The sequence below is a fragment of the Lagopus muta genome, chromosome 17, assembly GCF_023343835.1.
Source record: "Lagopus muta isolate bLagMut1 chromosome 17, bLagMut1 primary, whole genome shotgun sequence".
NCBI lineage: Eukaryota > Metazoa > Chordata > Aves > Galliformes > Phasianidae > Lagopus > Lagopus muta.
In genome coordinates, this window is record NC_064449.1 from 9,592,707 (window position 1) to 9,617,021 (window position 24,315).

At 39.9% G+C, this 24,315-nt stretch overlaps 1 protein-coding gene across 6 annotated transcripts in view; it reads left to right on the plus strand.

Annotated features, from left to right (window-relative positions):
- Positions 1–24,315, plus strand: part of ADGRD1 (adhesion G protein-coupled receptor D1) — a 127,909-nt gene that overhangs the window by 97,968 nt on the left and 5,626 nt on the right. For all 6 annotated transcript variants that reach the window (XM_048964626.1, XM_048964629.1, XM_048964630.1 and 3 more), the window contains 3 exons: positions 2,504–2,595; positions 22,810–22,936; positions 24,018–24,059. In XM_048964626.1, coding sequence (XP_048820583.1) covers positions 2,504–2,595; positions 22,810–22,936; positions 24,018–24,059 — 261 coding nt within the window. The remainder of the gene's footprint in view (positions 1–2,503; positions 2,596–22,809; positions 22,937–24,017; positions 24,060–24,315) is intronic.

The window sequence follows — 24,315 nt, forward strand, 5'->3', positions numbered from 1 at the left end:
GGGAGGAACAATTCAGTGGCTGTATTTTGATTTTGGTTTCTCATTTAAAGACAGTGGAAATACCTCCATGCTTTGCTTACCGAAACGTTAACAAAAGAAGACATTCATAGTTAGCCTGTTTATTTAGACTGAGTGAGATTACTTTAATTTCTCAAAATATCTAAACAGAAATTTTCAAGTGGTTTAGGAAATTTAAACAGAACTTTGGGACTTGAGCATAAGGGTTGGTTGTTAATTTCACAAGTACCTTATTTTTATCAGCAGCCAGATCACAGGGCTTCCTTCACATCTTGTAAATAATTAACGAAAGCACCCTGGCAGGGATATGATTACACTGACTACACAAGGGGAGGAGCTCGAGATCTTAAATTTCAACTTTATATAAGCCAAAATGTAAAGGAAATTCATTTCCATTTTCATTTATTTTTACATAAGAAATTAAAAGTAATCTGGAAATGCTAAGCTGTTTGTGCTGTAGCAAACCATCTAGTTTCTGTCCCCACGGAGACCATCTTGCTTGTGGTGTTTTGATAACCACTTCTTGAGGTTCCTGTCCAGTTTGAGTGAAAGTCTGCAAGAATCTGAGTATCCCTTCGTTGCTGCTTGTAGCTCTTGTTGACTTTGGTAAGATGTAGGAAATGCAGAATTTAAGGAATGAAGTTTCATCCTTTCATCTTGGCTTCACTGGAATTTATTTTTTCAGTTTTTTTAAATATTTATGCACAACCTGCATATTTTACAAACTGCTGTGCAGAAGGTCAAATCGAGTACAATTTGTCCAACAAGAATTAGGAATGGAAGTAAGGGCTGGGGTTAAGTGTGAGTGAGCTTGGCAGGAGCGCTGTTTGCAGTCACGGGAAAAAGGGTTCACACAGCAGTTGAACTTGAGCTGTCAATGAGAAATCTGCAAGGAAGTGTCAGATGAGGAGACTGATACTTGGGATAAAAGACCAAACAGGGCTGGTGAAAGATAATTGGCCTGGGAAGAAGTAAAGGATACAGAATTCCTGTGAAATGGCCATGAAGAGCCGCAGAGCATTGCTTGGTGGACATGAAGCAGAAAACTGGAGAGTTTGGAGGAGGAGAGAAAGAAGAGAAAGTGCAACTTGTTCATATTCATCATTTGCTGCTTCAGTCAACATGCATATTTAGCATATAAATGGGTTTCTCAGAAATGCTTGTTACTGCCTCAAAGTGATGCTAAAAATATTTTCAATATATGATTTGGTGGAAATAGGGAAAATGATCACAAGAGCATTCAATTTCACTTCTTATTAATCTCTGTAAAACTGATTGAACAACGAATATACTTGTAATTGAAAAGCAGTTTTGTTCTACAGGGAATTCCATGGATGGGCTAAAAAGCCTTGGCAGAAACGAACTACCACATCCATCCTTACACTTTACAGTAGGTGGTAATCTGCCCTTAGAAACCTACAAGAAGTGGTCATGAAATTTGAAAAATGACACAAAAACAATTATCACCAAACTTAATCATTTTTAACTCACCCCCTTGCTACCCAAATTAGAAAATTTATTTTAAAATGTGTTATGATGGTTTAGTTTTAGCTGAGCCGTAGTACTATAATGAATTCTTTTTATATGTTAGTTTAAGAGAGCTTTGTTCTTTCCTTTTTCTCGATGCTAAATATCAGCTTTGTAGCTGATGTCTAACTTTGGACAGAAAGAGGGGACGTGTCTTTCACCTTCACAGTCTCTCTCTCTGCTTTTCTTTTTTCTTTAGACCTAAGGTCTCTGCAAAACAAGGCAGTCTTTGCCACATCTCCTTAGAATGATGAAGATTTCTTTCTTTCTTCACCTGTGACTCCAGAGCAAACTTCCCTTTGTTGCACCTTTTCAGTGTTAGGCGTTTCAAGAATTCCTAGGTTTCTGGTGGGAATTCTTTTCATCCCTGACATCAAAACATGCAGGGTTTTTGAAGAGCAGAGTTCAGGCTTAACATATTTTTCTCATTTCTCGTTTAAAATAATCTCATGCTTAAGCTGCAAGCAGACTTTGGTAAGAAACAAGAATTATACATTGTGAAGTCTAGTGAGAAAGGCATTTTCTGAAGCCTGTGCATATGAAAGGACAAAACTGAAGAGCACACAGACACAGACAGACTCCTGTTCACTGAAGTTCTTGTCTAATTTGTCACCTGGCAGTACGTTATCAGAGTATTTAATTGTAGAGTAAGGATCCCGAACACTTTAGTTGTGAATCAGTGTGTCAGTCTGGCCTCATCTGAAAGAACAAAGCTGTTTCTGAAGAAAGAAAAAAACCACAAGCTGCCACAGGTACCACACTGCGGAGAGAGAAATCCATTGACAAACATCAAACTATACCAGTCCAAAGCTGGAAACCTCTCTCTTTCACTAAATAAAAGCAGCAGGGATAGCTCTTATTTTCTGTTGCATTTGCAGGGTACATTCTTAGGGCACTCTGTACCTCTGACACAGTCAGTTCTGAATTTCCTGACCAAGTTTTGTTTCTTCTTCTTCAGGTCAATATTGGCATTCTCATTGCTGTTACAAGAGTTATCTCAAGAATCAGTGCAGATAACTATAAGGTCCACGGGGATGCCAATGCCTTCAAGTAAGTTTCTCATATTTGAATTCTGCTGTAACAAGTTAGTAATCTCCCATGTCACAGCCTAGGGACATGTATAATGGTCTTCTCCTAGGACACTGATACCATTCCTTTTTAATAAAAAGCAAATAATGATAATGGCAGCATATTATTTGCTTGAATGCAGCCAATTAACCTATATTTTATGAAAGACAAATACAGCATGGGATGAAGCCTTTAGTTTGGAATGAGCTAAGCTGTTTTTCTGCTTATTACAGTCTCCAGCATTTGCTGATTCATTATTTTCCTTTTTTGTTAATGGAGATTTTCCTCTTACAGCTATTTTTAAAGATAAATCTCGCAAAGTATGATTAATCTGTACTTGGGTATTGCAACCATTCCATTCTTTCAAAGGATAAACTTGTTTCTAGCCCCAGTTTAGCAAAATATTGAGGCATATGCTTATTTTTAATGCTCTCTTGATACTGCAAAGCACAGAGACTTACACTGGATTTAAATGTGTTCTTAAACTCAACCATGTCTTTATATCAAGGTGCTTTGAGCCCCCAGGGATTGTGACTTCTCTGAGTGTATCATCTTTTAAATACTGTGCTATTGAGGCTAGAGGGGAAATTCAAGGTAGATGCATTGCTGCATCTGAGTATGTAAGGATAAATTCTGATGTCTAAAGTCTGTGGGATTATACGTGGCTAAGTAAGAGGACAACTTAATATATTGAATTTAAAGTAAGATGCTGAATGTTACATTTTGTGTTTTACCTCCTAAAGACATTTTAGTCCAAATACAAAATACACTGTGTATATCTCAAGCAGTTTATAGCTTATAGGGTAGAGGAAGGATGTGTTATGGTTTGTGCTTAATGTTTCTGAGTCACAGGCTATTGTGTGATAAGGTGCGGCGCCACTGATCTGAATTGGTGTCATAAGGAATCATTTTTATGCTCTAGTTACTTATGTAGTTTTTAAAATGCCATTAAGTTTACGATACTGGTGACAGATACCTGATAGAAGTTAGTTTACTTATTGTACACTCACCCACAGGAGAAGAAAAACAGTAAATAAGTCTACACAAAAATCTATACAATAATTACATTGCAGTAAAATGAAAAGACTGGGAATTAAAATAACTTTCAGATTTGGATGAGTCTCTGTGACCTTCAGAAATACAAAGGAAATACAGAACTTTGGGAAGCAAATAACTGTATTGTCAATGACAATTTGAATCCATTGTCAGAATTACGAAAACAAGAGAAGATCCACAAACAGGAGCTACACAGATGGCTCTGTGCACTTAGGTGTTTCCTTGCTTGTGTTATGAAGAGCCGATTCAATACACACTGTACCCTGTCCACCACTCTCTCTCTTTTTCTGTCCCTCCCTCTATATATATTTATATAAAGCTATGTATGGATAAATAAGAAAAATGTTTAAGGATAGTTGTTCGAGAAATAAGATGAAATGCATTTAGAGATTGCTAGCTTAAATATTAACAGCTAGAGATCATGAATGGTAGAGCTCTGCACTGGAAATGTGAAGTGTCTGTGCGCCTTAAGCTGATGCTCTTTGTGTCAAGTATTTTGAAAGTACAGTTCTAGGATCTGATCTAATAATTAACGAGGTGTATGTGACAACAATCATGAATAAGCTTTTCATCATAAAAATAAATCGATTAAATAAGATATATTGAAAGGTAGACAGAATAGCTCTTATTCTGTAGATACCATTACAGAAATGGGTCCTCAGAAACTTGAAAGGAGAACAGCATAAATAGCTGTACAGATCAGATCTTAGAGATTGTTAACAACCTGATTCGTCATAGCAGTGAGGGAGCCCGAATTAGAATTTCTTGTACAGCTGATTGCCATATCTGCTGGAAAAAAAGAAAAGAAAAAGAAGGTCTTTGTAGCACTAGATTTATTTTCTTGTCATCAGTACTCCTTATACAGGTGAGAAGAGTTTGTGTCTGGTGTGAAATCATTCTGCCCACAGTACTGTCTTCCAAAAAGGAAGAGAACAAAACAAGAGTGGGCTCCGTTCTGACAGCTGCTTGGGAAATGTTTTTTGCAGTGAAATGAAAATGCCTGCAACCACTGAAGAATCATAGATGTTGATTAGAGACTGTTAACAAATGAGAGTGGATAAGCACAGCAAAATGAATCAGTGACAGAGAGCACAGAGATAACAGAAAAACGCAATAACCCTGCAGTTCCTGTCAAGTTGCTGTCAGCAAGAACCACAAGGTGGTTTTTGAATCAACAAGTGCAATTGGCTTAGGGAGAAATCCATGAAGATCACAAACTGCATTAAGCATCACAAGCCTTAAACAAAGGGCCTGTCAGGCTCCCATCTGGGTAGGACCATTCATTTGACATTAGCTATGGGGGAAAATGGAATATGTTAGAATGAATTTATCAAGCTTTTCTTGGAAACATCTAAATTAATATGGCATAACATGATTTTGGTGAGACAGGAATGTACTTTGTCACGGTGTCTGAGTTCTTTGCTGTAGCAAAGTGTTTCATAGGGAGGAAGGGGGTTTTTGGGGCTGCATTCACTGTTTTGTAAAGCAAAAGACAAAATAAAGAAAATGAGAACTGCTCAATCCAATAAACTTGAAAGGGAAAGAGAGATTTCAATGCATTTTTTTCAAGCTAGAATGAAATTTATATGGAAAGCGCAACAAGAAACCTTAAGTTTCTGTCTGCAACAATTTAGATGATACAGTGGGGGCTTTAAGGTTACAAGTGGTAATGAACCGAAAGGCGTTGCAAAACTGCCTAAGGAGCATCTGAAGTGCTGTGATAGGAGTGTTAAGAGAGGTGCTGGCTGTCTCTCCTTGGTAACTCAGGCCAATATTTACATCTGCTGTAAGCACCTAACAGACCTCACCCTTACAGCTCCTGCTGAGTTCAAGCAAACAGCAGTTGCAGGCATTCAGGTTTGGAAACCTCAGCCTGCACGTTTACAGAGCTGGCCCATCATCAGGCTTGTCTCTCGCCAGGCTTTCTGGCTGAAGGAAGAGTTCTATCACATTGAAGAGCTCTGGCTTCCACTTTAGCTGGCAGCCCAGGTGGGAGAGCACCTCAAAGCAGAAACCTCTTCTCACCTGCACTCCCTGATCACTGGACAGATGTGTGTTTCTGCCCTGCAGTCCTCGTCTGCTTGACACGCGTGCCTTAAAGGTTCTGCTTTCTCCTCAGTGAATCTGAAGGAAGCCCAGGTTGCCTGGCTCCAACACAGATACTCCCTGAGCACCAACAAGCCCAGTGTCATAACTCACACCTCAAGGTCGTCAGGCCGTAACTGAGCAGAGGTTACTTTAGGAAACTGTCACAACAAAGATGGAGTTATGAGCCACGATGATATCAAATAGAGAAGACATTTATTGTAAGAGAAGTGTTAGTGCTGCAGTGTATTTAGTTTCCCTAAAGATTAAGTTACTTGGCAACGCGATTGGATATTATGAACAAGGACTTGTTTCTCTTGGCAACAGACATCAATAAGCTGATGTAATTATTTAGAGTAATTGTTCCTGATTTTCTGTGTGGCAACAGGTCCTCTTAAATGCTGACTCAAATATGACCACAGAATTTGCATCAGGATGAGCCACTGCTCAGCTCTGAAGGCAGCTTCCATCAAACTTCATGTTTAAAAGCCAAAGCAGACAAGGAAAGCGTTAACAACATTTCTTCATTTCTACATAAAATTAATTAGTTCATAATCCTCCTAATTCACATTCCACCCAGAATAAAGTGCTGCACATTATGAGCTGATTGACCTTTTCAGGTTCTGATGTTGCTTGTCATAATGAAGATGTCAGACAGAATTTTGCTGACCATTTTCCCATTTCTGGAGATACAGGCAGATGTGGACATGTTTCTATTTGTTGTTTTTTAAAAGAAAATAATAATACCTCCAACATCAGATATAAATTGAAAAAGCATTCAGGAGTGAAGTCCGTGATACATAATTAAAAAAAAAAACACACAATAATCTAAGGAAAAATTAATTCAATTAATTAAACAGTGTATGATCAGAGATGCTAGTTAATGCATAACAGACTCCTGTGACAGTCTGGCAGGAGATATTTGGTCACTGTATAATTAGTGTATGTATGTGTGAGTGGTCCCTTATTTATCACCTGAAACTAATACTGCAAAAGCAGTTTGGTGGTGAAAGGAGAGCAAGGCATTATTAAAAGTTCCTATTTCTTACTTGAATTCAGTGAGGATTATGCTTTTTGTATTCTTTCTGAAACATGCTGAACACAAACTTGTCTGAGCTTTTTCACTTAGATGCGAAGGCTTGTTTCTGAGCTTTTTGCCAGATGATGGGCTATTGACTCTCAGTAAAATAATGCTGTGCAGTCACTGACTTGGATGTTGCATTATGAGAATGTTTTGCAGCCAGGGAACAGATTTCCCACCACAAGGTTGATTTGAATGTTTTGCTATATAGAATACTGAATCAAATACTTTGAAAAATTGAAATGCACGTGCACATTTGTTTGCATTATCACAGAATCACAGATCACAGAATCACCCGGGTTGGAAGGGACCCCAAGGATCATGTAGTTCCAACCCCCCTGCCTAGCAGGGCCACCAAACATACACATTCAGATCAGGTTGCCCAGGACCCCGTCCAACCTGGCCTTAAACACGTCCAAGGACGGGGCATCCACAACCTCCCTGGGCAGCCCGTTCCAGGGCCTAACCACTCTCCTAGTAAAGAACTTCCCCCTAACATCCAACCTAAATCTTCCCTCCTTCAACTTAAAACCATTTCCCCTAGTCCTGCTGTTGTCAGCCCTTTTGAAGAGTTTACTCCCCTCCTGGGTGTAGGTTCCCTTCAGGTATCGATAGGCTGCAATGAGGTCACCCCGCAGCCTTCTCTTCTCCAGGCTGAACAAACCCAACTCCCTCAGCCTGTCCTCATAGGGGAGCTGCTCCAGCCCCCTGATCATCTTAGTCGCCCTCCTCTGGACCCTTTCCACAATCTCAATGTCTTTCTTGTACTGAGGGCTCCACACCTGGACACAGTACTCCAGATGGGGCCTCACAAGAGCCGAGTAGAGAGGGACAATCACCTCCCTGTCCCTGCTGGCCACCCCTCTCCTGATGGAGCCCAGGATCCCATTTGCCTTTCGAGCTGCCAGAGCACACTGCTGGCTCATATTCAGTCTCTCGTCCATCAGGACCCCCAGGTCCTTCTCTGCCGAGCTGCCCTCAAGGACCACTCCTCCCAGCCTGTACAGGTGCCTGGGGTTCTTCCGGCCCAAATGCAAAACCTTGCACTTTGCCGTGTTGAACCTCATCAGGTTCACCCGAGCCCAGCCCTCCAGCCTGTCGAGGTCCCTCTGAATGGCATCCCTTCCTTCCACCGTATCAACCGCACATTATCCATTCTCCTTGACTGGTCTTTCATTTCGGGAAATAATTAATTATATGTTTGTGTTTAAGCATATAAGTAGTCTCTCTCTGAACTAAATGCAATTAAATCAGATTATTTTAATGCAATTGCTCATGTGCTTGAAGAAGCAAATGATTACTTTCTTCAGTAATGGACCATTTGAACACTTAGACTTTTTAACTTACTCCTGCTGCATATAAAATCTTGATTCCTCTCTGAGTGCATACATTTACTCTGGCTAAGAATAGAACAGTTTTGTTTTCTTTCAATTGCTGCTCTACCCCTTTGAAGCCTCGGTTGGTGCTGTGTTTACTTGGGAATTTACTTCTCTGTTACAGTGAGAAAAGTTGTCTAACATGACAGTGCTTCAGAAATGTGCATGTTTGTAATAAAATGTAATATACTCCAAGAGAACTCTTCCCTGATTAAGTCTGTCACAGGTAGGATGTTTGATTATTGGAGTTACCTGTCTCCTGGATTACAGGGGTTATAATGCAATTTTCACTGACCTTAGATCTTCAGTTAGTTAAATAGGGATTGTAGTAGAGGAAGAACGCAAACACATCTCTGTTGCAGTAAAAGTAGTTTTAATCTAGAAGTAAAAGTAGTTTTAATCTAGAAATAAAGATATCATTCTTAACTACATCTCTGTGCTTCCACAGCTACTTCACTTTTGCACTGTACTGACTAGAAGAGAGGGAATTCCATTAACTTTTTCTTCAATCGACTGTCAAGTCCAGCTCTTATTATATATATATATTTCATTCCTTGGTCTGAAATGGCCCAAAGAGTGGCAAAAGTTGATACAAATTCTCTGTAACGTGTATAGCTCAGAAGCCAGTGAACGTGACGTTATTGCTACCATAATCATTCACAGAGAAAGCAATTACAACATAATTAGAAATATTTCTTTGCTTTTTACTCCATTTTTTGATCACTTTACTCTTTTCCTTCATCCCTCAAAACTTGATCCTCATTCAGTAAAATAGGAAACAGTCTCTTAGTTCTCTACTGAGGGAAGGGGTTATGCTTTTTCTGTTCAGTTAAATTAATGACTGAATATTGGAATGAATGGCAGTAGCAAGAAAGGGCTTCAAGAAGAGTTCAACAGGGTAAGCAAGTCAAGCTGTTGGGTCAGCTCATTCTGCATTTTCAAAGGTAGCATAAAACCACCTTGGTTGTACCTGAAAACAGGGTACATAGGTTTACTGCAAGTCCATTCCTTCCTTTGGTTATGTGGGGGGAAATAAGCCGTACAGAAGAATTTTCCCTTTGACAGATCCAAATACATGAGGGCTGCCTGCCAGCAGCTCATGATGCTGCAGACATCTGTAGAGTTAAACATGTAATTGACCGTTCCGAAGCACTTTGCGAAGCCATCTATTATGTTCCGCAGCACACTGAATGTGCTGTGGCAAATTGCTCACCCTTTTAATCAGTGATCCATGCCATGCCACAGCTCCACATCACTATTTTACATTGTTTGTAGAAATACTGCCTGTCTTTTGTCTCAGGTAACACTCTTCCAAGTCAGAGCTGCTTTTAATGTGAGGCTTTGTTCTGCAAGGAACTGTGTATTAGTTGCACTTTTCTCTTGCAACTCAATGTCTGTTTCATGTCATTTGCAGTGCAAAGACTTCTCTTTCTAAGGATTATTTCCAGCTGTTCATTTTTGGAGAATGCACTTGTCAATCACGACACATAACCTGTAGCTCTCATGAGAGCTCTCCTAACAAAGAAGATACCATAACCTCTCTACATAACTAAATTCTACCCCTTTGCAATACCATTAGAGAATTTCTTTTTCTCTCCTCTCCCTTCAAGGATGAGAAGCAAGTCACAATCTTGTCAAACTCTTCTAAAAGTCCATGGGGATTCAAGACCCATAGCACTAGAAAATCCTTTCTATGCCTTGCTGACACATAGCAGCTGCATCCCTCAGAGACACGGAGCTCTGCTTCTCTCTGCTCTGTCAAAAGAGAAATGAGCTTTTTCTGTCTGCTGAGGGAGAGCCATCAGTTAGAAAGAACAGTCTGGCAAGTTGAATCTGCCCTCAGCAGTTCTTTCTTAACAATTTCTAACTGTAAGAAATCACGTTCATTGTACATGGCTTCAAACAGGATGAGCGATGTACCTCACGGAAACTCTTGGAAGGAGGAGAGTGACTGGCAATAAAGGAAATAATTAAAAGGGATGTATTAAGCAATGACAATTAGTGAGCTGACATGCTACTGCCAATGATAATGTCTTCAACAAAATTAAATTTTTGGCTCATTGAATATGACAAATACAAATGAAGTTTGGGTATCTTCTTATTAGACTCAGCATTTTAGACTAAAAATACATGGGTTTAAATGCTGGCAATAAGAGTATTAATGGGAAGTGCTAATCTTCTAGTAACCGTAATGACAGTAATGGCAGTGCTTTCTTTAGTACAGATGTTGAGAATTGAAGCACTGAAGAAAGGCTCCAGGCCGTACGATGGCTCAGGCACATTTCAGGAGGAGTGATAACAGTTTGCAAGTATGTAAAACACTGCTGTAGGAAGGAGGCACTTCTTCAAGGGCACAGAAAAAGGGACAAATAGAAAGAATCCTAAACTGATGAAAAAAATCAAGTATCTTCAAACTTCCAATAGTGGAAGGGGAGTATCAAAGCAATGGAGATGATCACCTGAAGAACTGCTGAGTTTGTCTTTGAACAGCTCCCAAAAGTGGTTGCACAAATGTCTGTCATAGCTAATCCTGATGCCAGGAGTGACAAATGACTCTGCCTTGTGGCTGAACTGGACAAGATGACACTGTGAGTCCTTTCACAGCTTATTTTTTCTTGCTTGCCTTCTTCTGAGCCAAGATCATCCTTTATGGGAGCTGGTTTTCTTCTGTCTTTTGTCCTTAAATAGGATTTACTGCTCAAGACTGAGCAGGGCCTGTTGATTATGGGCTCCAAAGGAACTCTGAACTCCATGTTCTAATTTCTTCTTTATTAGGAGGGGTAGTAAAGACACGACGTTAACAGTGATAAACAATCAGATGAGCTATGACAGCTTAGCTAAAATTCTCACTGCTTGTGTCCCTAATGTCTGAACCCTGGAGATAGCAATAGGTTTTTCTTTATAAGATTGGGATTTCGTTAAGTGCCCAACACTGCTTCATGTGAACGTAACACTGATATCTCTAAGTCTGCTCCAGGAGCCTACTTGAAGAACTGCTCATTTCTGAGAGAAGAGTTTTGTTGGTTTTTTTCCACAGTGTCCCATTTACAAACAGCATGGTTTGTGGGGCACTGCCTTGCGTGCCAGGGCCTGCTGGGGACTTGCTGTGTGACCTAAGAGACAATTCACTTGCTGTCTGTTGCCTCTCAGTCTCTCTCTTTCCTTCACTTTCCTCCTCTTTCTGTCTTTTTTTCCAGTGTTCTGCTTTGTACTTTTCACGTCCCTGAAGAGACATCATGAGCCTAAGATGACTTCAGTGGGGTTTAACTATTCTTTGTACTGCTACAGATTTCAGCCCAGTGCTTGTTAGACTTAAAACAGCAGAAAATGTCAACTTCTGGAGATCTACGGTGAAAAAGTGCTTTGGAGTGCACATTCTTTTGTTTTAAAAATGCCTTAATTTCCTTTAGATTTCAATCTTTTAATACCTGATTTAAGCCATAAATGTCTCAGCAGGAGGAGGGTGGTGTATTAGTCATAGCTTTGTGCCCGGTACCAGAGTAACAGTTAAATGCTGGTCATTCATCATGAAATGGTACAACTCACTGTGAACAGCAATAACTGCAAGAGCTTGTTTGAACTGCCGCTGCTTTTATGTCCTTGGCCTAATTTATAATCCTAGAATTCTTTGTCAGCTTTATGCAGAATAATAAGGCAAATATTATAGTTACACCATCGCATAAAGTAAACGCTAATTTAAACGTGCACCTTTTGCAGGGCTCTGAGCAGCCATGTAAATCACTGCCCAGAGTGACACAGCTCTTAGCTAAGGGTGATTTACATATTTTCCCGACATTGCATTCACAAAATAAAGAAAATAAATGAAAAATATGGGTAATTGCAACAAAGGAAATGCCCTGTTTTAGAACGAGAAGTCCTTTCAAGCTTTTAGATACCGTCTTCATTTACGTAATGAAGTGCCAGTACCCATAGGTGTGTTACAGGCGTTTTGGAAAGGTTAGTAGGAAAGTACGTAGGTTGTTCTGGTTTTTCCATTTGCAGGTAGGCCTTTAGAGAAGGTGGGAATCAAACCCGTAAGTAAAACATTTTTATTTCAACAAGCTGGAAAATATTTTGGAGGAATTTTTATGACCTCTTGCTGGGCTTTTTGTAAGTAATACAGCGTCAGCTATGACATTAACTTTGATAAACACAATAAAAACCATATGTTGCCTCATTTCTTTAAAACCAGCTTAATAAGAAAATGAGTTCCTCACATTACAGCACTGCACAGCTAAATGCCTTTCTGCAGTTCATGTTATCCTCTGAAGCAACAGTCACCAGCAAGCAGTTTTAGAAAGCAGGCAGCAAGGCAGTGTGATTGCAGTTGTAATCTGGCAATTCTTTTTTCCCCCCTTACGTACATTTGAGACAGGCGATCAAGCAAGTATATGGCTATTTATTTGGCAGTGCTGCAGTTAAGGCTCGCATGAACCATTACAGAAAATTACTTTTCTTTCTCAGTCTATACGCCTGACCTTGATAGCTTTGCTGTTCGCTGGTACCGTTACCATGGAAATAGAAGAATGATCTTTCTGTTGATATCAGTGCATAATTAAGGGTCACTGAGACTGCTTAGGTCAAGAGATCATTTTCAGAGTTCAGATCTTCAGGGGGATGAATGTTGTTATTCCACAGAAGGTTTGTGTATTGGTTGATGTGACTGTTATTCTGTCATCCTAAATTAAGCCTCATTGACTCCAAACTAAGAGCCAGAAATATTTACTCAATCCACACATTTCCAATAAACTCTGTGTCCATGAAGCTGCTTTTTCTGGGCATTCCCAGGTACAAAAACTACCAAGCCGTGGGGCTTGTTGCCACTTGTCAGCTGAAACGTGGTAACTGGCTGTGTAATTGCTGCTCATCATTTTGAATACAGTGTAAAGCACTATCTGTTAAAAGCCTCCAGTGACAGAAATTTGAGTCTCTTCAGGGTGTAGCTGGTTCTGAATTTTTTTCCTATTGGATTCTCCTGAAAAGCTTGACATTTCTACAAGGGCAGTTTAAGAAACGACAAACTGTCTTCCTCTAGTGGATGTGGGCAACAGTTTCTTTCTCTCCCTGCTGAAGCAAACTTGTCTTTTGAAAGCCTCAGACCCTTATTAGGAAGTTTTCAGCAGACCATGCTTGCTAACTCAATGATCCTTCTTGTTCCTTGCCTCTAGAATGACCACATTTTCCTTGAAGAATGACATCCAAATCCAAATATGATGCTGCAGCTCAGGACCTGCCAGTACTCTGAGGAGGGTACTGTGCAGGGAACTGTATGTTTTTACTGTGTGTTGTTCCTGGTTTGATAGTGAGGGACACAACGAAAACAAATCTGCAGTGGGATTGCATCACTGTCTGCAGTGTTACAGATCTTCTTCTTAAAAAGAACCGTTCTATAAACTCCGCATTTCAGTAACAATATCATCAATTAAATCAAGCTGGTTCCATGCTAACATCTAATCCTTTAGACAACTCTTGAACTCTTTAGGAAAAAAGGGCTCCATTTGCATTATCCCCATGGGAGAGCAAGCCAAAATAGACACCATGCTGCCCTACTGTTCCCATTTCTTTCTCCTTTATTTTGCACAGATACCTTCAAAAGATCTGTCTGCCTATGTTTTCTTGCTCCCTGAGCAGATCTACATTTTTGACACCCCCTTTCTTTTTCTCTGCATGTGCCTTCAGAACAAGCTGTGCCCTTTCACATCAGAATTCAAGTTATATGAATTCTACCATCAAATCTCCATTATATGAGGGAAGGCGAACATTACGAGGCTCTTTTCATAACTTCTATAGTTTGACAATCCCTCTTTATTAACTCTTGGTCCGTCATCTTGTTTTATCATTGAGAAAACAAATATTTGCGCCGCATGACATAAGAAACATAAAAAAGATTCAGAGGGCTGTAAATAGCACAGTAAGACTAATTTCAGTATATTGTTTCAAGATGACTTGTGGAGATTTAGCCAATTAAAAATAGTGAGCACCAGGCCAATGCAATTCCTCCTGCTGAGCAGATCCCTAGGGATAGGCTATACAGAAAGCTGTCCTGAGATGGAAGAAGTCCTGCGCTGGGAGCTTTGAAAATGGCTAAGACAATGGAGGCTATAGTGGAAGAAATAATTAGGTGCAAATGTTGGAGGAAAGAAGTGGATGACACATAGCCCAGTCCATCTGGCACCCACAGGCAGGATCGAGCCCTTTGGGACATTTCCATTGCCTTGTCCTTGGAAGAGACAGGTAATGAGTTTTCTGGGAATAAGCTGTTGTAACAAATTCCTTCTCCTGGGCTGAGTCCAAAGTCGAGCTAGGCACCAGGTCCACATTAGAAGGGGAGAGTTTGAAGGAACATCTGTTTCCACATATGCAGAGCCTCAGCAGCAGCCAAGGTTAAGATTATCCTATTAATATGTTGCTCCTACAAATAACTTGATGGTTATATTTTGTCAATTCAGTTTGAAAAGATTTGATATCTTCTGCTCATCTGTTCTACCAACAGAAATAATTTCATGACCTTTTTCAGCCCAGGACTAGCTTGTTGCTAGCAGTATGTGCATATAAACAAATCCTCCTGCATAATTTTTCCTTTCCGGCTATGAGAAAAAATGCTGCTCTTCTCTTGAGTGCTTGGTCTGTACAGGGAAACTCTGAAAGTAAGAGGTGTGTTCCACTTCTGGAGACATACCTACCTTTACTGATGGCACGACCCAACACATTACAACATTACAAATTGCTTTCTTTTTAAAACAACAAATTAATCCATCCAGACTCCCCTGTCACTGTGCTTTCGTGATGCCATTAAGGAACTCCTAAAGTGAAATCGTGTAAGATTTTCTTGTTTTTTTTTGGTTTCCATTTGCTTCCTTTGAAATAATTCCAGACTCAGCTTTTAAGGAAGAATCAAACACTGCAAGAACTATGGAAATGAACAGTTTGTGTTTGAGACATTAACAAATCTATACTTTGGTAAGGGTCACGGCTTGCTCTTTTCCTTTTTCTGTTAGATTGCTTTCATCTTCTGCTGAGAGGTTTCTGAGAATTTGATTATGTTGTCTTCTGGCCATGGTCATCAATACCATATACTGGGAAATTTTTCTCCTGTCACAAAGGATTGGAATCCCCCCAAAAGCTTTTTTCAGCAGACATATTTTTATTATTTAAAAAAGAAATTATTATTTATTATTTAAAAAAGAAATATCATAATTAATATTATATATTAATTAATATAGCTGCAATAAATAACCCCTTACTCTACTTAGTTTTGGGAAGGAAAAGAAAAAAAGACCATTGATGGCCAATATAAATAATTGTATGCAGCAGGATTGTATAGTTGCTAGTATGTGATGGTACTCTGCAGATCAACTAACCAGAAATTGTTATGCTGCTTGCTGTATTAGAAGTTATTATGGGATAAAGGAGAAAATATATCCTCAGTTACTCTGAGGCTCTTCCTGAGGTTCAAGGGATGCTTCAGTACAAACAGCAGGAAGGGCAGGACACATGGACACAAATACAGAGTTCTGATTAAAGCAGCAAGACTGTTAACTAGTAAAGCTCCCAGTCACCTTTAAAAGACAACACCGACTTCAGCAGGAACAGAGGAGCTTTTGGTTCTCTCCTGGGAATGAATGCATGTACTGCTGGGTATCCTGCGGCGCAAAGCCTCACAGTGCAGGTAGCATTTTCATCTCCTCTTCCAAAACAAATTATAAATACTCCTCAGCTGGATGTGGAACACTCTTCTGCTTTGAGATTAACTTGTTATCATTTTCTTTGATGACTCAATGGCAAAATTCAGTGGAAATTAGCTTCAACATTGGATTTGGGGACCAAGATACAGGGAATGCTGTCTCAGCAGCAGTGCAATGAGGGCATTAGTGTCAAAAACATTGGAGAATGTGTATTCTAGGTAAACTGGAAAAATCCCTCTGCAAACACAGTTCTCCTGGGCAAATCTTCACCCCTGAAAATCCAGCTTGCAAGGATATTATATTTTAATTCCCTGTATTATTTTAATGGCTTGAATTGAAGAGAAGGACATGTTTAAGTTAAGTGCTTGTTACTTTCTTTGGCAAGTGTTATTTTTCTTCTGTAATTTTAGAATCAGGACGTGATCCTAGGATTTGATCTGTGAGAGGCCTTAGCAAGGCATGGATTCCTAAATCCCTAGTTTAGTGCTGAAGCCAAAAGTCAATGCTGCCATCCCCTGGGACTGCCTTCTCAGCACTTTAGTTCCTGAAGCACCTCCACTTCTGGCCATGCCTGTAGCTTTGTTAGGCTTCATGAGGCTTTGAAGGGAGAATTGAATTTCAGTTCCTGCTCCACTGAATATTTAATATAAGCTAGGAAATATTAATAAAGCAAAGACTAGGTAGGACTTCTCTCTCGAGTGGGTGCCTCACAACTAATCTCTCTGACCCAGTGAATATTTAATTATTCAGTATAAGTAGAGCAGGTTCAATAGGAGAGAATGAGCAGCGAGCAGGGAGTCAAAATGATCTGGGGAACAAAGTGAGCTGCTGTGCCACAGTCAGAAGAGTGATCTGAGCCTAGACCCAGTATATTCTGAGCCAACGCTGTATCTACTAACCTAGCCAGGGAATGGGGTGCATCCTGCAGAACACAAGAGCTTAACTCTTGATCTGTTTGAAGGAGAGGGCTCAGGTACCAAAGGACAAAGACAACTCCTCCTAACAAACTAGTACCTCTATTAAGAAGAGCAAAATGAGTGTCTGAGAAGACTGCAGAGCATAGGAGAGCACCAGGGCTCCATCCACAAAAGCTGCTGCTGAGCGAGCAGTGGGAACAAGACTGCCTTAAATCTTGTAATCCAGGGTCATAGGCAGATGACTCAAAAGGAGGAACTTTTCTAATTTACCAGATGTATAGGATGCTGAGGTAGTTTTACCTTTTGGGAAGACTTATAAGAAGTCCCACTGCTTTGGTGGCAACTGCCTTCTTGCGAGGGTCAGTGGTGAGATGTCTGTGTGTTGTGCATTGAGTGTACCAGGAAAGGAGGAGCTCCCTCCCCTTCTCACTCACAGTTGCTGTTACAGCTTAGATCTCTTCTACAACGCTTTTCACTTGCCGTGTCTTTTTGGCTAGCTGTAGCAAATGGGAAACTGAGGCTGAATTCAACCTTTTCCAGCATTAGTCTGAAATGTTAGTTATAGGCTAGAGGAGTCGTTTATTTTTTATATAAAGGATACTGCTGACAGTGGCTAGCAAAGAGTTTAAGTACAAGAGGGAAATTACAGTTAAAAGGCCTATTTGTCAGGGTAACAATTTTGATGAATTGTTGTGAATGTTTTTTTCTTTTATGACAGTGCTTCCTCCACTATTATATAACGTTGTTTATGGATCTGAATTTAATTCTTACTTCAGCAGGCATCGTCACTGAAAAGTGGATATCAGAGTCTTAAAAGGATTAGTTCTTCATATACAGCCAATAAAATTGATTTGTGAATTAGGGGTCCCCTTCACAGAAGCAATAAAATTTTCCTTCTGCAAGCAGTGAAATTTCTTTCTTGTAGCTGTCAGTGTAGTCATTCTGCATCGGTATAAGATATCGACAGTGTGCTCAGGGCAATAGCAGGAAAGGGCAGAGATTAAATAAGGGGAAGGGAGCAATCTCAATTGAGCAGAGCTGTTCCAAACCAATTGCAAACACAATAAAACTATGAGGTCCACCTCTGCTCTTGGAAAAACATTGGCAGAAACTTTACTAATAGTGCCATGACTTTATGTGATGTAGGTGAATAAAATACGTCTCAGAGGTGCTGAAACCTGCACCAGCACTTCCATGCAGCTACAATAATTATCCAACTCAGCAGACTTCCTTTTCATCTAAGAACTGATTAGTGCACAGGTCAGGACTGCAGATGGGATGGTACTGTGCTGTGCCAGTTTGGAGATGCTTCCGTTTTGCAATATACAGCCATGGAAATTGTAAGGAAATCAAATGACACCAGAATAGCTCTTGCTGAGTCCAGCTGCAGATGCTGTTAGTGCAGCATCAGAGTGAGAAACCACCCTAGCAGTCACATGAACTGACAGACAGGATATCTCAAGGGCTATTCCATATACACCGAATATGAAAATTTAATCAGACTTCAGTTTCTTTTGTGTTTCACAGAAGTTTTCTGTATTATGAAGCAATAACAGGCGCATACATAAAAACACTCTAAAGGAAATAACATTAGGATAAAATAAATCTTTTGTGCTAGTTTTGCTTTGTTCTTAATTGATTAATCCCAGTGCTGAGTGTACACAGATGCAGGGACACAACAAACTCATAGAACATTATACCATCAGCATGCAGAAGAGTAACAATATCCAAACTTTAAAAAGTAGGTGTGAAAAACAAACTGCTGCATTGCTCTTAAATTCAAAAGCCAAGGCATGAGAAGAGCATGCAGGAGAGGTTTAGAGAAAAGGCCATTCTGCTTTCAGAAGGACAAAGAAAGATTTCAGCAAGGTTTACGGAGCCCTGTTTGAAGCAGGGCGCAGTATCTGCAGAGCAACACCTGCCTCTGCCCCACTGCCTTGGTTCTTCACATCACCAACTTCACAGATGGCAGAAAACTCAAATGATGAATGACGGGAGTAAAATTTGTTCTGAATGTTGCACAGTTGAAGCCATGCTGTATTCCTTCTCCAAACACAACATGTATTAGATTGTGCTCTATATCTTAGCGTGCTGAAGCTAATCTATCTAAAATATTCATGTAGCAGAGAAAAATGGGAATAAAAGGAAAAAAAGTACGTGCAGTATGATGGAATGAATGTTCCTACTCGAACATCAGCTTTTGTATTTCTTAGGCTTTTTTTGGAGATTTTTAACCTTGCTGCCTTAGTGGTATTCTGACACAGCATTTTACAGTTAATATTTTATTTTTTTGAAGTTCAAAGACAAAATGAAATAAGGATGGGGAGGGGAGGGGTAGGTGGAAGAAAATGAAAGACTGGGAAGAACAGAGCTGACGCCTTTGCTTGGTGAGTAAAGCTCACAAATGCCTTGAACTAACAACGCGTACACAGAAATTCAGAGCAGGTAAACAGTTAAGAGAATAAAAACAGGCTTAGAGAGATCTTGATGTGCAGGCAGAAGTAACTGTTAGATGGCCTAAAATGAATCTTACCCTCTGCTGCATTTCTAAGTGAATAGTCATGAAACATGCACACATGTGCAAGAAAAATCCCATATATCTGCATTTTGTTTTCACTTTAGCTGTGTATTTCTGCTGAACTCTGTGCTTAAAAGTGAATGGAGTTTAATCAGTATTTGTGGGTTTTTGTGTTGTTTTTGGTTTTTTTTGTTGTTGTTGTTTAAATATTCAAGGCATTTGTGATGTTAAAAATTCTTGAAAATCCAAACAGTAGGATTGGTTTTAAGAACACTGACATTGAGAACCTAACTCTTTTGTATCCCAGACCACAATGAATGAAGCTGGTAATGCTAAAACTAAAAAAGAGATAATGAAAACTTCTTTCTAGTAATAAAGCAGCTTGGGAAAATCATATTCTAAATTGCAAGTTTTATAAAAATGGAGAGTGTGAGAATGAAAGAGGGAAAAAAGTGATTTGTAATGAAGAGCGTTTTACAAATGTAGCTGTGCTGGGCATACTGATCACCTGCTGGGTTACAGGGGACTTCTACACCATCACAGAGCCTGATGGAAGCTCCCCCATCCTCTGCGTGCTCATGCATTCTCCCCCTTCTGTCTGCTCTGAGTTCTGGGAAGATGCATTTTCCTGAGGACTCCAGGGCTGCGTAGGATTACACAGATCTTTCTGCACAGAACTTATGGCAAAAGTTGGTCTGCTGGCAGCTCCTTGGTTGGGCATGTGCCTTCTGTTGCAGCTGAGGTGATGAATTTAAATCTTAACAGAGAAAAAGAAAGCATCCTTGATTCGTGAAAACAAGCTTCTATCACTTAGTTGCTTTAAGATGGTATCTTTTAAAATGCATATTGTAATTAAATAAGAGAATTCAGGCTTTATTGTATTTTTTCATTGTTCTGGCTAAACAGACTCTGCAGAATTAAATTAAATTGTGCAGAAACAGTCATGGCCAAGGACATTGAGATACTTATCAATACAGGGAAAAAATAGATTTCTGATTCTTCCCTGTCCCAGATTTCCCTATAAAACTGAAGCCTATGCAGTATTTCAGCACAGATTTTAATAAAGGATATAATGAAGTGTGTGCTCAGGTCACTGAAATGAACAAGATGTCTTGGATCTAAGCATTTAATTAAAAGATTTCTTCATAGAATTGAAACAATCTCATTTGTCTTATGTTTGTTACAAGTGATTGCTTGTTATGCAGTTCTGTGCACTTTTATCCCAAACCCCTACTTTAGCTTGTACGAGGAGCTAAATGGCACACATACAACATTAATCTCTCTGAAACAACTTTCTATTCTGTGTAGGTTTCCTGATAAATAAAAATCTGCCAATTTCTGAGAAACTGAGCGTATGTGAGTTTGGACAGTCTTTTAGATTCTCCATTCCTGTACTCCCTTTACTGCTCCTTCACCTTTATCTCTAATTGTACCATAGACTAAATTCACAAAATACTTTAAGCACATATTTAAGTGTAAGAATGTGCTTAGATCCTATGGGCTACAACAGGAGCTAAGTACCTGCTCACACGCACTGTGGTAAACAGAGATTAGATCTATCTGCCTTGCAAGCAGGGACTGTTTCCTTCCCTGTGCTTTCTGTTTTGTGCCACCAACACTGTACTCAGTTGCTGCAGAGGAAGAGTTTGTCCTTTGATAGCTGTCACTGAAAATGTGATGCCTGGGTGTACAAAGGTTCTTTGCATATCTGTTCATCCTTGACAGGCAGAATAGCACCAGGCTGTCTACTTAGTAGTGTTTTGACAGCAAACATGTTTTGCCCTGTGGGATCCATAAGGAACTTTGAGAGCTTGCAGAGTGGACAGACATCACAAATGCTTTTGGGCTGCTCAGTGCTGCGAATGAGGTGTATGGCATTCACTGGGAAAAAGGGAGAGAGAACTTAATAACAACTCTGTTGTGAGTCACTTGGCCCTGCTCTATCTCATACCTGCCTTTACTGGCTCAATTGCTGCAAACAGTAACTAAGGTGTTTACTGTCTTAATCTAAAAGCAGATGGAAACTGAGAACAGAACGACTGTTGCATTAAAGTGGATGGACCACCAACCACAGACTCCTACTATAAAAGACAAGCAGAGTGATTCTTCTCTGAATGCACACTCCCTTCTTTTTGCATACAAAAGATGAGGGACTTTCTGCACCAGCAGCTGCACCTGAACTACTGAACAATCCTGAACCATTTAACAATTCACAGCAGAACCGTCTTCTGTGAATGTATTGGATGTATTGGACTTCTGTAAGGTCCTCTAGCAAGGACTCCATAGCATAACCCTATTCCCTTCTCCTTTTTCTGTGAATACACTAGGAACATTCTATCGGGATATCACTGCAGTACTCCTGCAGTCAATATCATAGGGTGTAATGCTTTAGTGCAATTCATTAGCACCAAGGTGATGCTCTGAAGGCTTCATAAGGAGAAGACACTTGTGTAGGATAAGCACTAATTTAGTGAACTAGATTTCATTAGTTGAGCCTGACCTTCTTGGAAGTTGGTGAGTAGAATTCTGTTTTAGAGAGAAATATTTGCAGTGTTTATGTGAAAGCAGAAAACAAATGCAAAAACCAAATTATATAGAATTTGATCCTCAGAATTCAGCTGCTGCAGAACGCTTTCTGTGATCATACGGTTCTCTGGAATACTACAGTTTCTTCAACATCTTTTAATCTTCCACCATAATGAACATCCCAGGCACAGCTCATTAAGGCGAAACTAAAAATCCCTCTCATTTTCTCAGTGTTATTATATTTTCAGCTGTCACACCATCTTTTACTGAAAATCTGCCAAATACTCCGAGCTAAGCAGAGTGAACGTGTATCAGGAGACACCTCCAAGAAACACAAGTTATTTCAGAATTTGGCATATATTTCTCTGAATCAACTCTGACAAAGCAGAGAGGAAGCAGAATAATACTGCGGTGTTAAAGGATTTGCATTTGGCAGAGGTAGATAGTGTTTCATTCCATTTGTGGTGATTAAAAATCCCAAGTCACTTTCCAGAAGAGCAATACCAAGTTGTCTTGCTAGTAAGCAAATGTACTTTGGATATGCTACATAATGGTTTTATTCTTTTCCACGTGATACTGCCCTTGTTCTCAGTTTTGGCCCTCTGCATTTGACCCTTACACTTACTGTTCCTCACTGAAGTGATGATACATTACTGAAAACTGAAGGTACAACTACAGTAGTTACAGGAGAATCTCTCCATCCCTTCCCTGGCACCCTCAGTCACTGACTCTCTCAATCTGTATTTATCCCATGTGATATCAAGCTTCTGTTATCCCCATTCTTATAGATGAGCAGTGAGTAACTAGGAGACCAGCCCACTGAAGGAATGTTATGGCAAAGACAGTTACGGACACACTGCCTTCTACCAAGAAATAGTTGATAAATTCCCTGGTGTGTGGCCTGAAATTTTACCTATCTCATCATGTTTTCCTTCACTATTTTCTCTTTCAGACTTACAGCTAAAGCTGTTGCAGTTCTCTTACCAATCCTGGGAAGCTCATGGATCTTTGGGATTCTGGCGGTCAATGCCCACACCCTAATATTTCAGTATATGTTTGCTGTTTTCAATTCACTACAAGTAAGTACCTGCTTGGAAACGTTGTGGCTACTGAACTGCTGTTGAGAAGCAAGAAATGGATCATTAGTAATGTTTTCACATGCTTTCATTTATTGGATTTTTCTCTATTCCTTCCTGTGTCTTTTAAGTGTTGCTGTGCTGACCACACAGTGCTGGCAATTGTTTAATCTCTGTATGAAGAGAACTTTCATCTCATTCCTTAGTGCTTCCAGTAGCAATAGCTAAATAAATTAGAGAGTGAGCTACAGAAACAGATAACTCCTTCAGCACTAGGTATCACGTGCAGGATTCTTAAAGGCCAAGGCAAGATTCTTCTTGTAAATTTATTAGAACAAAATTTCTGCGTCAGTTTGAGGCTTCGTTACCAAGAATTGAAAACAAACAGAAGTTGCTGGGAACAGTGCAGCATAAGGAGAAAAAGGAATCTGTTCTGCATGCTGCAGAAAGCAGCACGTGACTTCTTAAGACACTGATCTGGAAAAAGAGTTCTGCTTGGGAAAGAATGCAAGCGTTGCCTAGCTTTAAACACAGCTTCCAGTAGAGGTATAAATCTATAGGTGAGTTCTTTCCCAAATAATGATTACAAAGGAAAAGAAAATGTTAACTTTTATAAATCCTTTGCTACCTCAGGAACAAATACTGCACTGCTATGGTCACGGAAAGATGGCAACACAGTGCTCTTGAAAGACTGATTAGAAAGAATAAATTTTCATCAAAAAGAAAACAAACTCTATAAAAGAACATTGGGGAAATTCTCTGAAGTATTTCCCTCAGCCTCTGCATTTTCAGGCACAGTCAAATTGTTCTCATGTAGCTCACCACAAGAATGCTGGCTTATTTTCTACTAGATGTTTTCCTGCAGAACCCCAAAGTTTAGGAGGCAGTGTTTGACATGAACAGATCTAGGCAAGCTGCACAGTATGCCACAGTAAACCTAATGTTGCATTTTTCTCCAGTTTAACGTTGGACAAAATTTATCCCAGTTTTCAGTGTTTATGGTTACACAGTGCTGTGAGAAATACTTACAGTATGTCGTTCTTCACAGCCATTCTTTACCCTTGACCCTTTTCTCTGTTTTCAGGGGTTTTTCATGTTCCTGTTTCATTGTCTTCTGAATTCAGAGGTACGTTACAAAATGGCGTTAGCAAATTTGGTATGACTGCTGTTACTGATTTGCAGCATTTTGACCCATGTTTGGCATTTATTTTACTTAACACAGAAAGGTTTCCAAGGGATAGGTGAAGGCATCTTAAGACTAAAGAAATGACACATTCCTGGGGGCTGCAGGGACTGAGCAGGGCACAGGCTGTGCTCTGAGGGATGGGATCACATTGGTGTTCACACTCACTCTGGCAATCCCTGCTTGGGGGCCTCTGGCT